The sequence below is a fragment of the Lutra lutra genome, chromosome 17 (genome assembly GCF_902655055.1).
Source record: "Lutra lutra chromosome 17, mLutLut1.2, whole genome shotgun sequence".
NCBI classification, from domain to species: Eukaryota; Metazoa; Chordata; class Mammalia; order Carnivora; family Mustelidae; genus Lutra; species Lutra lutra.
The window spans coordinates 45,604,759-45,618,343 of NC_062294.1; the positions used below are offsets into that span (position 1 = coordinate 45,604,759).

The following is a 13,585-nucleotide window of genomic DNA, read 5'->3' on the forward strand; positions in this document are numbered from 1 at the left end:
AATGATAGTACCACATTCTGAGTCACACTGTTCTGGGTGCTGAGCAAAGCGGAAAAGGTCCCTAACCCTCATGGAATTTGTTTTGCTTGGGAAAACACTTCTCATATACTGCATCCAGTTATGCATAAAGCCATAATCATTGTTCACCACCACTTCTTTTTTTTTTTTTTTTAAAGGTCAGTTTTAAAGTTTTTTTTTTTTTTTTTTTGTCAGAGAGAGAGGGAGAGAGAGCAAGCAGAGGCAGAGGGAGAAGCAGGCTCCCTGACGAGCAAGGAGCCTGATGCGGGACTTGATCCCAGGACGCTGGGATCATGACCTGAGCCGAAGGCAGCTGCTTAACCAACTGAGCCACCCAGGCATCCCTCACCACCACTTCTTATTTGGAGGAGTAAAGATCAAAGGCCTTTGATGTACTAGTCCCCCAACTCTCCACCACTACCATCCTTCCTCTCCTTTGTCTTTCCCTCCATTCTCACTGCCACTGGGAAGTCCTTGCAGTTCATCACTCAGGTACATTCCCACCTCGGGACCTTTGCACTTGCTATTCCCGCTGCCTAGAACACTTCCTCCCATGTGTTTGCATGGTTTATCTCCTCATCTTCAGATTTTTTTTTAAGAGAATCTTTTTATTTTTATTTATTTTTAAAAAATATTCTGGGGGCGCCTGGGTGGCTCAGTGGGTTAAGCCGCTGCCTTCGGCTCAGGTCATGATCTCAGGGTCCTGGGATCGAGTCCCGCATCGGGCTCTCTGCTCGGCAGGGAGCCTGCTTCCCTCTCTCTCTCTCTGCCTGCCTCTCTGTCTACTTGTGATCTCTCTCTGTCAAATAAATTAAAAAAAAAATTCTGTTTATTTGACAGAAATCACAACTAGGCAGAGAGGCAGGCAGAGAGAGAGGAGGAAGCAGGCTCCCTGTGGAGCAGAGAGCCTGATGCAGGTCTCGATCCCAGGACCCTGGGATCACGACCCGAGCCGAAGGCAGAGGCCTCAACCCACTGAACCACCCAGGCGCCCCAGAATCTTTCTTTCTTTTTTTTTTTTTTTTTAAAGATTTTATTTATTTATTTGACAGAGAGAAATCACAAGTAGGCAGAGAGGCAGGCAGAGAGAGAGGAGGAAGCAGGCTCCCTGCTGAGCAGAAAGCCCGATGTGGGGCTCGAACCCAGGACCTGGGATCATGACCTGAGCCGAAGGCAGCGGCTTAACCCACTGAGCCACCCAGGCGCCCCCAGAATCTTTCTTTTTAAAAGATTGTATTTATTTGAGAGAGAGCACAAGAGGGGAGAGCGGCAGAGGGAGAAGCAGACTCCCCGCTGAGCAGGGAGCCCGATGGGCTGGATCCCGGGACTCTGCGATCATACAACCAGAGCTGAAGGCAGATGCCCAGCTGACTGAGGCACCCAGGCACCCCTCATCTTCAGATCTTTATTCAAAAAAGACTTGAGTGAAGCTTTCCTTGGTAACTCTTACCTAAAAATCCAGTATCTCTCCCACATACCATGTAGTTATTACCTAGCCCCCTTTCTTGCTGTATTTCTCTTCTTAGCACATATTACTTATGCCTCAAGCATAAGTTACATAAAACTCACCCATTTTAAATGTATACTTCAGGGGCTTCTAATAATTTTTTTTCAAGATTTACTTATTTTTAGAGAAGTTGGAGGGAGGGGCAGAGGGAGAAGAAGAGCGAGAACCTTGCACGGACTTCTTGTTGAGCATGGAGCCCAACATGGGGCTTGATCCCACCACACACAGATCATGACCTGAACCTAAACCAAGAGTGGGACACTTAACTGACTGCATCACCCAGGCGCCCCAGTTTTTAATCATTTTTACCAAGTGGTGGAATTACTACCATAAATCAGTTTTCAAACATGTTTTCATCCCCCCACAATTAGCTCTCATGCGCATAGTTAATCCCCATTTCCCATGCAGCTCCCAGCACCCCCTGACCTGCTGCCTCAGTAACCCTTCTCTGAACACTCAGTGTGAGCGCTGGCCAACAACAGTATGTGGTCCTTTGGGCCTGGCTGCTTGCGCCCGGGGAAGAACGTTTCTGCACGATGCAGTACATGTCAGTGCATTCCTTTGTTTGGTGGAGTAGAGTCCTGTTATGTATTCACATTTTGTATATCCACTTACCAACTCATAGAAATCTTCATTTCCAGTTGTTTTCAACATTCTGTACATTTTACACCTTGTTTCCCCCACTAGAATATCAAGTCCCGTGTGGCTGGGCTTTTGCTAGTTTTGTTAACCTCTGTATCCTCAGCAGCCGAGCTGTGCCAGGCACATAGTAGGTACTCAGCAAATACATGTTGAAGAAATTGACGATAAAGATAACTTTTATTGCCTTTAAGGGCTAAGCTGGTCATCAAGCAGGGGAAAGAGGTCGGAAGTGACAGGCCGGAAGTGACAGGCCGTGTGGAGCCAGCAGTCAGGGCAGGCCTCTCTGAGGAATGTGCCTTGGAGCAGAGACCTTAGTGCACGGGTTCTCTTCATCCCCAGGCCCCAACTGTCACTCCTGCCTGCCTGGGTCCCGCCAGTGTGGGGGCCCAGCTGCTGGTGGCAGAGCTGGCCTCACAGCAAGGGGAGGGGATGGCTCAGGCCTCCCCTCCCCACCCACTCCCAGCAGCCTGACTGGCACAGGCCAGCTTGGGGAGCCCTCCAGGGAGAGCCACAGGGGCCAGAGCCTTGGACTTGAGCCACACTGTCTGGGTGTGAATCCCAGCTCTAGCCATTCATACTACACTGGCCCCTTGTCACCTTGTTTGGTCTCTCAGTGGTCTCATGGGTAAAATAGGGATAGTAACTAATACATACCTTCTAATTTAAAAAGCCTAAACGGGGGCGCCTGGGTGGCTCAGTGGGTTAAAAAGCCTAAACATTATCTTACAAGCTGTGGATTCGTTTCTAGAACTGTGCAGAGCACAGTTCTAGAAACGAATCCATGACAACAACCCCATAAGGAGGCTGCCATGTACACGAAGAAACTGAGGCACAGATGGGCAAAATGACTTCTGAGCTTATCCCACTACTGAGTGATATAGTGGGTCTTCAAATTCAGGATGTCGGTTCCAAGTTCCTGCACTTAACCCCTTCGGGCATAGCTTCTCACAAAGCCATCTGGGGTGGTTAAAGTGAGCTAATGTGGGGCGCCTGGGTGGCTCAGTGGGTTAAGCCTCTGCCTTCAGCTCAGGTCATGATCTCAGGGTCCTGGGATCAAGCCCAGAATTTGGCTTTCTGCTCAGCAGGGAGCCTGCTTCCCCACCCCCACCTCTCTGCCTGACTCTCTGCCTACTTGTGATCTCTGTCAAATAAATAAAATAAAATCTTTAAAAAAAAAAGGAGCTATGGTGCTTGACGCCCTTGGAACAGTGCCTGGCCCGCAGTTAAGTACAGAGTGTTAGCTTTACAATGGTACAGAGGGCCCTGGGAGGCGCCCTCTTACTTCTTCAAAAGCAGGCATCTGACCCTTTGGGGAAAGCAGGTGACAGTTCCAGCCCTCTCCCCAGATATCTACAGTTGCCCACGCAGCACCCCCCCTCACTTGCCAAGGCTCACCAGGTGGAAATTTAGCAATCAACTGTCCACCCACCCCATTTCCCACAGAAAAAAAGCCGGGTGGTGCTGGGGAGGGGCTATGAGTCAAGGCTAAGGACTCTGACCCAGGTTGGGTGGGGCTCCTCGTAAGTCCCTGGGCAGGGAGTTCCCGCTGCTCCTCCCCTCGTCCTTCCCCCTGCACTCCGGGCACTCGCGGCTCTCCCCACAGACCTCCTCTCACCATGGAGTTCGACTTGGCCGCAGGTGAGCTGGGAAGTGGGGCATTTGAGACGCAGGGGGCCAGGCTAAAACCCAGCAACCTCCTCCAAGGGCGCATGCGCAGCACCTGCACCAACCCACCCAACTTCTCTCCACAGCCCTAGACTCCAAGAAGCCCCAGGGGACGGGCCAGAGGGGAGACCATAAACACGGCCCCCACAAAGTTCAGGGCGCGTCAGAGACAGGGGAGGCTGATAAACCAAGGGTAAGTCACCTTAGGACCAGGCACATCCCTCCCAGGATGAAGGGGACAGCGGCGGGGTCAGGGGTCCCAGCCTCACTGCCTCGCCTACCAACTGGCAGGGCCACGGTCACCGCAGCTCCTCGGACTCCAGTAGCAGCAGCGGCAGCTCCAGCGACTCGGACATGGAAGGAAAGGTAAGAGGCTCCCCGCAAGCAGGCGCCCCAAGTGAGGGGAGAGTCCCGGCCAGTCGTCTCACCATCCTAACCCTGGCTCTCCCCTTCCATCCCCTCCACTCTCGGCCCCACAGCCCCACGCGGCTGCCTCGCAAGGACACGAAAGCACGCCGGCCAAGGTCAAGAAGCCCAAGGTGAAAAAGAAGAAAGAAAAGAAAGGGAAGGCGAAGAAAGAGACTTCTCACTGACCGGCCCGGTGAAGTCTTATTAAATCTTTTCTCGACTCTCGGGCCGTCTTCTGGTCGCCAAGTTGGGTACCGGCCCCGCCCCGCCCGTCCCCCTTCTCGGGCCGGGCCTGCCCCCTGCCGGGCGGCCGCGCCAAAAACAGGTGCACACGCCGTTCCCATCACCGTTTATTGTTTCCGGAACAGCGGCCGCTCAACCGAGCGGCGGGTGCGGCTGGAGATCTCGGCACCTCGGCGACGGGGGGGGGGGGGGGGGGCAGGGTCTCGGGGTGGGGGCGACGCTGGAGCCCCCGCGGGCGGGCGGAGGAGCGGCAGCGGCGCGCGGCCGCGAGGAGCAGCAGCAGCCGGGGGCGTGGGCCGGGCCGCCTTCACCGCACCAGGTGGAAGGTGAGCCAGTACATGAGCAGGGGCTGCGCCGCCGCCACCGCCATGGTCAGATACATGCGCAGCTGGTTCCTGGCCCCGCGTACCGGGACGCCCTCGGCCGCCGCCTCCGCCAGGATCTTCAGCCGCAACGTCCGGATCTGGGGCGGGAGGGGGTTCACCCTTGAGTCCCGGGCCGGGCTGAGGCGCCGGCAGGTACTTCCAAGCCCTGCCTCTCTCCCTCCACCGGGGCGGCTGGGTTCGAGTCTCTCTGTTCGTGGGGAGCCTAGGTTTTCCCCCCACATCTCCTCTAAGGGATGGTGAGGACTTGCTCCTCCCCAAGGCCCAGGAGTAAATGTGAGGGTTCCGAGCTGAGTGAGATGCGGAGCTTCATACCCTGCCCGAGGAGGGCAGCAGGCTCAGCCGTGGCTGCTGCCACCCTGCTTATTATGTTGGCCGGATGACAGTTTTCAACAGAAGCCAGGAAGGTTTTTTTTTTTTTTTTTAACCTTTAAGTAACGACCTCTAAGTCAAAGTTTCTCTGAGGGTGAGATTTGGCCAACCAATTTTGCCCTCTGCTCCTCACACCTGCTCACACCGCCTCCTCCCAGGGCCCTGGGGTGCCTTCATCATCATCCCCCTTTCTGCAAAACGGGAAACATGTTTAAAGAGAGGAAGGAATTTGCTGGGGATCCAGAGAAGCTGTTTCCAAGGGTACCAAACCTCTTTTCATCCTAACAAACTCTGGCAGGAGAGCCCACCATGGAAGAGTGGCGTGAGGCTGAGAGCCCAGCCTGACAGGCCAGCTGGCTCCTGCTCTGCCTTCCTGCCCCAGCTTAGACACCCCCTCTTCCAGGAAGCCCTGGACAGGCTGAACAGGCACTTGAAGCCTCCTCAGTTCAGCAACGGCACTCTCACCTCAACTCCTTGCCTAACATCCTCTGCTTGGATGCCCCAGGGGACCCAGACTCAGGGCTTGTGCCCTCAACCCTCCTCCTCCCCAGCCCCACCCGGCTCACCATGAACACAAAGATAGACACACAGCACCAGCCCAGCACCAGGTAGTAGCCAATCTTCCCAAAGAGCAGGCCCATAAGGACCCCGCCAATCATCCTGGGGAGAGAGGGGAAGGCTGGTCTGAGGGCAAGGCCTCAGGGCTAGGGCGGTGGTGGGGGGTGGGGTGGGAAGTGGGAGGGGGTTACTCACCCAACGTATTTGTAGCCCAAGAAGGCCACCAGATCGATAGTGGTGAGGTCAGTGTTGACAGTGACCAGGTAGAGACTGAGCAGGATGGCCAGCACCTCCAGGGTCAGCCAGGCCAACGCAGAGCTTGCCTGCAGCCCGAGGAGGTCTGGGGAGAACCTGCGGGCACCAGGCTGTCACCCTGATGGCTGGCTCACACCCAGAGCATCCAGCTGGGGACAGCCTGTGTTGGGTGGGGCTAGAGATTGAACAGTGACCAAGAGGGATCTGGACTCTATCTTCCTGGAAATCTCGTGCCAGGGAAGGTGGACCTGTCCTCAGTGACAGCCCCGAGAGGTCAGGGCTGGGATGAGGGAAGCACAGGGCATGGGAAATGCCTGACCCACTCAGGAGAAGGTGTCAGAGAGGGCACCCCCAGAGGAGAAGACACCTGAGCTAAGGCCTGAAGGAATAAGGAGTTGACTGGTGGGGAAGGACCATGGCCTCTGCCATATCCCAAGTACAACAATTAACTGATTCTAATGACAGTTCAATGCCACAAAAGAAATGAACTGGAGCCTATGAGCGAGATATGGGAGCTTCACCCAGTTGGGGGTGGGAAGACTTCCCCGAGTAACTGACACCAGAGTGGAGACATCGCAGGTGAGCAGGTGCTCAGCAGGTGATGCAAGGGAGGAACATGGGAAATTGGAGCAAAGGGAATTGGATGTGCAAAGGCCCTGGGGTGGGAATGGACAGCACCAGGCCCTCTGGAGGATGGAACGAGGACTAGAATGGTGAAGCAGAGTCAGGACTCTGAGTCAGGACAGAGAGAGGCTGTAGGGAGGCAGTGCAGTGCGTGAGACTAAGGAGCCAGGGCTAGATCTGGGGATGGGAGAGCTCTGGGCAGCTTCTGAGCAGGGTAGACAGGGCCAGACCCAGGTCTCAGACCAGATCTTCCGGGCTGCTGTTGGAGTCAGGGTACAGAGGGCATGTGGGCAAAGCAGCTGGTTAGGAGGCAGTGAGGAGGAGCTGGATCTGGTGGTGGAGGCTAAAAAGGATGGAGTCACCCGCCACAGGTGTGGTGATGGGCTGCAAGTGGGTAGAAAGCAAGGGAGGAGGCGAGGGTGACACTGACCGTGACCCCAAGGGCTCTGTCCTGGACCAGATGGGTGCGTGGTGGTGCTGTTCCAAGACAAATCCAAGAGACCTTCCTGACTGCCCCTCAGCCCCCCAAACCTCACCCCACTCTGCCTACCCCAGGCCTCCCTTACCTATCCTGGGTCCCCAGCGCCAGGCCAGCCACCAAGACATAAGTGATGAAAGCCATAGCTGTGGGAGGCAGACACACAGACACTGGTCAGAGGAAGATGGACCATCCCAGGCCACTAGGCACCTAGACCTCTGCCCTAGACATGCCCACCCAGAGGGAGGAGGGTGTGGGGCAGTGATGGGGAGAGGGAGACCTGGAATGTAGAGGTCAGGAGCATTGACGTCAAAGCGGGGGGCCACAGGTGTGTCTTGCTGGTACTGCACTTCCCAGTCCTGTGGGGAGAGTGAGGGGAGCAGGTGGGACCCACAGAGTGGGCTCCTCCCATGCTGCTTCTAGGCCCCCTCTCGGGGCAGACCTATCCCCCCCCACACCCAATACCTGCCTGGCCTCTGACTCACCCTCTACCCCCACCCCCCACCAGCCCCAGACGATCCCCCTCCTTGGATGGCATTGCCCTCCGTGGTGCAGCGCTGACCTGGTGCAGGTAGGGGAAGACGAGCAGGCCCAGCTTTTTGCCCACATACATGGTGTCCACGGCAAAGTAGTACTTGAGCTTGGTGACGGGGATGAAGCGGTCGATCTAGGGGGAGGCCGAACCCAAGCCTGAAGCCCTGGCCTTACGGCCCCCGCCTTCCCCCGACCTGGGGCAGCCCAGTGCACTCACGTTCTTATCCACCAGCTCCTTGCCCTGGGCGGCCAGGCTGCTCCCGTAGGCCATGGCCATGTTGGACACAGGATCCGCCAGGAAGGCAGCCTGGGGCGAGGCAGAGGCTGCAGGGTAGCCCAGGCCACCGGGTGCCCTCTGGGCCCTGTAGCCCTGGCTCTGGGCTGAACTCGTATCATCGAAGAGCTGGTGGGGGTCGGCCATGCCGGGCTGGGACACTGGGATCCTCCGCTTGGACGCTGCAGGGGAAGAGGGTGGGGGGGGCGTCACTCAGGCCATAGGCGCTCTCCTCCAGCTGCCATGAAGCCCTGGTTTGCAGGTCAGATGGGCGTTGAGGCAGGTGCGGGGCGGGCTCTGTCTGCCTGTCCTCAATCCATCCAAATCACCAGTGACGATGATGTTGAGAGCTACTTTGTGCTGGGCCTGCTGTCCACAGGATCCTGTCCTAAGCCTTTTACAAACAGGATCTCGGTCAGTGTCTCCCTTTGCGCTCCCCTCCTTGTTGGCTCTAGCTACATGGGCTTCAGTGGCCAGTGAAGACACCAGGCATGGTCCACCTCAGGGCCTTTGCAAGGGCTGTTCCTCTGCCCGAATGCTTCCCCCCGCAAACAACCCCCCCCCCCCCCGCCCCATGGCTCCCTCCCCTCCTTGAGGTCTTGGCTCTGCAGTGCCTTCCCTACCATCCTGTCTCCGACCACATGGTCCTTGACAGCACTCCCCATCCCCCTTCCCTGGTGCACTTACTATACCCTGAACACACTAGCTCATACACTGGCCACTTGCTTTATTTTGTTCACTGTCTCCCCACTCAAATGGGAGCCCCCCAAGGTGGGGAGCTTGGTCTGGTTCATGCCTGGATCCCCAGCCCCTAACACAGGGCTGGAGTAGAGGGCTGATGAAATGCTGAGAAATGAGGGCCCACCCCAAGTTACAGAGGTGGTGACAGGCCAGGATGGGGGGAGGGCGGGGGTGGGGGTGACCTATGTGCAGCACCAGGCTGAGCGAGTGACGGGACAGGACTCTAGCCCAGGCAGGACTGCTCGATGTTAAAGGTAATTAAACCCCAAGTGAGCACTTGCCACATCCTGGGCAGTGTTCTACGCGCTATGGACTAACTCATTTATCTGCGTCAGTGCTATTGTCCACCCCCACCCCCCGCCCCTGCTTTACAGACAGGAAAAGCCAGCCCCAGAGAGGTTCGGGCCCTTGCCCAAAGTCACTGGGCCAGAATGGAGCAGAGCCAGGCTTCAAGTTTTTAAAAGGTTCCTCTGGCTTCTTGTGGGTAACGGATTGGGGTGGGGGGGTAGGGGGAGGGAGGGAGCTGCTCCAGTGGGGGAGTCGTGGGGGGAGAAGAAGGGATGGAGGGGTGGGGGCAGTGGTGGAGAGGGGGCTGCGGGTCGGAGGGTCAGGACTTGCTGGAGGCGTGCTTAGTCAGGGTAGGGTAAGGACGAGAGAAGAGAAAGGGAATGTGGAAAGGATGAATTTGAACCCAGCGCTCTGGCCCCAGGGTCCCTGCTCCCAACCCGGAAGCAACGCCAACCCAGCAGTTACTGAGTGAGCTCTTCCTGTGTCCCAAGCGTCACCGTGGATCCAGGGAGCAGGTAAGAGGGTTACAGTTGGATGGGGGAGAGGAACTCGATAATCTGTGTGCTGACTCTGTCCGCATTTCAGTTCTCTCTTCCGTGGAATAGTTCATGGCCCAAAGTCCAGTGATGCTCATTAACTCCTCAACCCCTGGCCTGTCCATCCCTGCCCCTTACTGTCAATTACAAGGCCCTCAACTCTTCCTCTCAGTTATCTGTCGCCTGAAGACAGATCCAAGGGCGCCCAATCCCAAAGCCAGAAGCACTGATCCCAACCCACTTAGCCCCAAGGCTCATCGGCATTTCCCCCTGCCCCTTTAGTGCAAGCCCTTCCTTCCTCCCTGTTGCACCCCTTCAGCTCTCAGTATTTGGGGTTCTGCCTCCCACTGACCTCCTAAACACCCCTTGACACTGCCAGCCCAAGGCCATTAGCCAATAACACCCAGCTCGAGCAGCATGTGACGCCCCCATGCTCTCTGCTCTTTTGGCTTCCGAGACACAGCACCCACCTCCTCCTCTTTCCTGAGCCCCACAAACATCTCTTGAGCACCCCTGTGTGTTAGGCTCTGCTGCAGGCGTGGTGGACAGAGCAATGATCAAAAAGACCAAAAGTCCTGCCTTTCCGGAGCTGAGGGTCTCCAGTTTGGTCCCTCTCCACCCAGCACTTTTTTTTTTTTTTTTTTTTTAGCTTCCTGAAACGTGTGGCCCAGTTTCGCACACTTCTGGCTTTGCCTCTCACCCGCCGGCGGCTTTCCCAACCACTGTGCGCCTTGGGCGGTGGGCCCTGTCTCCAGCCACCACTTCTCTCCTGGCCCACCCCAGGTCCGTCCAGCTCCCGACAGTGCCCTCCACCCAGTGTCCAAGCCTCTGATTCCCCTTCTCTCTGGCACCCAACCAACTAATCGCCAGTTCTCACCCACTATGTTTCAATGTTTACCCTCCCCTTGCAGACTCCATGGTCTTGAACGTGACTTAAATGTCCTCCTCGTAAATCCCCCTGCCCGTTCTTGCTTCGCCAACCTTCTCTCTAGTCAGCAGCCACAGTGATCTTAAATGTGCAAGGAAACATCTCTTGTCCCCTGCCTAAGATCAGTCTCCACTGTGCTGGGAATAAAATCTACAGGCCTACAAGGCCTGGCATGGCCCCAGCCTGGCCAGCCACCTTCGTTTGCTACCACTTGGGCCTCACTGCACCCAGTCACACACTGGCCTCTTGGGCCCTGACTCTGCCAAGCTCCTGGCCCACAGCGGCCTTGGAACATGCAGTGCCAGCCCTGTGGAATATCTTCCCACGATTAACACCTGCAACATAGCACGGAGGCTCTGTACTGGTAGCTCCCTGAGGACCGGAACCAGGGCTGTGGCCCCGGCATCACCCACCACGTGGCCCACCATGCACCTTATTAATGGCTGAAGGGAGGAATGAGGACATCAGGCCTCTGAACCTCCACTGCATCCTGGATTCTTCCCTTTACAGGGAAAAATCACTCCCCAGATTTTCCCGCTGACTTGCTTGTTCCGAGTTTAGCGTCTGTCTCACCGCTAAACTCGGAGTTGGAAGTTACCAAGGACTACTGCTAGGCTGGTTATTACCAGGTACCCAGATTCCAGCACAGGTCCTGCCTGGCCCTCGGGGAGCTGAGGCAGGATCTGCTCAAGGAAGAAATGAGATGCACGCACACTCGCCGAGATAAAGAACTTCAAGAGAGATACAAATTAACAGAGACGGAAAAAGGAGTGTAGAGTACAAGATATACAAGTTCAAATCTTAAATGAGAGGTAAACAGGGTCCTCTCAGCTCACGAAGGGCTCTGAACGCTGTCCTGCGGAGCGTGGGCGACAGCCCGAGGCCACCAGAGGCTGGGGAGAAGGCTGATCGCTAACTGCAAATGAATGAAAGTCCCGTTTTCCTGCACCGCACAATATCCTGCCCAAAGTTGTTTTCTTCCAAAGGAATTTCCTAAAGAAGGATCGACCCCAACGCGCCCCCTACCCGGTCCTGGCATCCCAGCGCAGTGCACACCCCGAAGCTCCAGCTCCCTGACCCCGTGACCTCCGACCTGCAGCGACCTCGCCAACTGCCGCGGCGGCCCCGCCACGCCCCCGCCAGCCACCCCACCCCCACCGCCCAGATCTCCACGACTGGCCACGTACGCCACTTACGCTGCCGGGGCGTCCCCGCCGCCGCCAAGCCTGCCGGGTGCATCCTTCACCGTCGCAGCCGCCGCAGCCGCCGCCCCAGCCACGGTTCGAAATGTGCCCGCCCGGCTCCCGTAGCCACGGCCTACCGACGACACGACAGCCAATGGGTGTCACGATAGCTCAGAGGCCACGCCCCTCGCGGAGGCCTTTAAGAGTTGGCAGTGGGTAAGAGGCGGGGACTGGAGGCCGGTGGCGGAAGGCGAGAGTCAGCACTAGTTTAGCGGGAGGGCGGGGCCGAGGACAATCCTAGGAGTTGGCTCTATCGTGCATGATGGGAAGTGTAGGCATCGAGGGATGAGACCGACGGGAAATGGAGACAGACGATCGATTTGGGTCGCTGAGAGCCTTGGGGAGCCAGGGAAGGGTGTGGAGCGGGGGAGGAGAGATCCATTTGTATTCTCGAGGGGGCTAAGCAGAGTTGTGCAGACTCTAACGCTTATACAATTTCGGCAGACCTTAAGTATTAAGGTGAGTATTTAGAGTGAGAAAAGGGCACCCGATAAATTAGGTAGGAAGAGCCAGGTGTCGTAAAAATGCTCTTGCGTCGCGACCGGGCTTCGGCGGGTTTACCAAAACTACTGCACAACCTCCAGCCACACGGAGCACGCAGAGGCACACCCGCAAGCGAGCAACCCTAAAAATGGAGGCTCCTTAGTCTTTCTCTGTCCCTCAGTGTCCCCCATTCTTTCCCCTTTCTCTGCCCCTCAGTCCCCTCCGCCTATCTCAGGCAAAAGTAACGGTAGAAGCTACTTCTGGGCAGTGATAGCACTCCGGAAGGATGTCAGCAAGTGACCCTATCACTGTGGCTTTCCCTTTCCTCCTCTGAGATGTTGTCTTTTCTAGGGACCTCGAGGACTGGTCTGGCCTCTCAGTTATGAGTCCTGGCTCAGTCGCAGTCCTTTTTTCATGACTGAGGTACCCCCATTCCTCCTCTGGACCTCTGGCTTAGCATCCAGCCCTCCCCCCGCCATTTTTCATCCGCAGCTCTCCCTGTCTTAAGTTCTTCCGTGAATATTTTGTGATATTCACAGTATTAATAAAGGAAGCGTTTTGGCTTCCAGCTGGCCTCATATTTACCCCTTACCAGTTGTGCGACTGGACCCTTTTTCAGCCTAAATGTTCTCATCTGTTTAATGGGAATGATATAGGAGAGGTCGAGGATTCACTACAAGGCCACTCTGTCCACAGGGCCTGACATAGTGTAAGCCTGTGATCACTGACAGCTGCCGTTTTTCTGTTTTTATTATCAAGTGTCTCTTCCTGTGGGTTGTCAGCCTCAAGTTGGGCTCTGCCCCTAGAACTGTCACAGCTTCATAAATAGAACCAGCTGGGGTGTGTCCAAGCCAGGTCCCAAGCCCTGCTCCTTTGCCATTCTTATGTGGTCGGGATTCCTGGCTGCCCTCCAATGGCCGTTAGGGAGAGTACTGAGTTACAGCTGGAAGTTTATGTGGAGAAAAACAGGGACCAGGGAAGAACTCCCACCCCCCTAAACAGAGGGGTATACTGTGGTTCTGCTAGGAAGAGAGACCCTGGCTCACTCCTGTTCTCCCTTAATGCCTCAGTTCAGACATCCCTTTCCTTAGGAAGCTCTCTTCACCCCATCTAAGCTGGATCAGTTATCTCCTCTGGGTTCCTGGGGGATCCATCCCCAGTCTTTTCGTATCCCCCATCCCAACTCCAGTCACTCTGTGCTTCCCTCATCACACCCCTGACCTTCTTGGCTGCCACTCTGCGGTCCGCCCGCTGCGGTCAAGGTCTAGAACTTGAAGTGCTGGGACCCCACCCACCCCCTGCCACAGTGGGCTAGGTCTAGAGCTGTCTGGGTCACTGCTGTATCCCCACCTAAGGGCCAGACATGAAGTAGGTGGTGAGCAGAGATTTGAGCTAAGGATACCC

The 13,585-nt window shown here is 56.3% G+C and overlaps 2 protein-coding genes across 4 annotated transcripts; one reads left to right on the plus strand and one right to left on the minus strand.

Annotated features, from left to right (window-relative positions):
* Window positions 1-3,648: 3,648 nt before the first annotated feature.
* On the plus strand, window positions 3,649-4,459 carry C17H19orf33 (chromosome 17 C19orf33 homolog). Its single transcript, XM_047711513.1, has 4 exons — window positions 3,649-3,805; window positions 3,919-4,025; window positions 4,124-4,198; window positions 4,312-4,459. Exons 1-4 carry the CDS (start codon window positions 3,784-3,786, stop codon window positions 4,423-4,425), a joined length of 318 nt encoding a protein of 105 aa, XP_047567469.1. The 5' UTR covers window positions 3,649-3,783; the 3' UTR covers window positions 4,426-4,459.
* A 118-nt stretch (window positions 4,460-4,577) lies between these two features.
* Window positions 4,578-11,784, minus strand: YIF1B (Yip1 interacting factor homolog B, membrane trafficking protein). 3 transcript variants are annotated; one of them, XM_047711511.1, is made up of 8 exons: window positions 11,651-11,784; window positions 7,905-8,143; window positions 7,716-7,820; window positions 7,434-7,512; window positions 7,242-7,299; window positions 5,992-6,147; window positions 5,805-5,898; window positions 4,578-4,946 (listed from the first exon to the last, which is right to left on the minus strand). In XM_047711511.1, exons 1-8 carry the CDS (start codon window positions 11,691-11,693, stop codon window positions 4,791-4,793), a joined length of 930 nt encoding a protein of 309 aa, XP_047567467.1. In that variant the 5' UTR covers window positions 11,694-11,784; the 3' UTR covers window positions 4,578-4,790. The 3 variants fall into 3 exon arrangements, with proteins under 3 accessions (XP_047567467.1, XP_047567466.1, XP_047567468.1); XM_047711510.1 differs by having other exon boundaries at window positions 11,642-11,772; XM_047711512.1 differs by lacking the exon at window positions 11,651-11,784 and adding an exon at window positions 11,481-11,573.
* Between the last annotated feature and the right edge of the window lie 1,801 nt (window positions 11,785-13,585).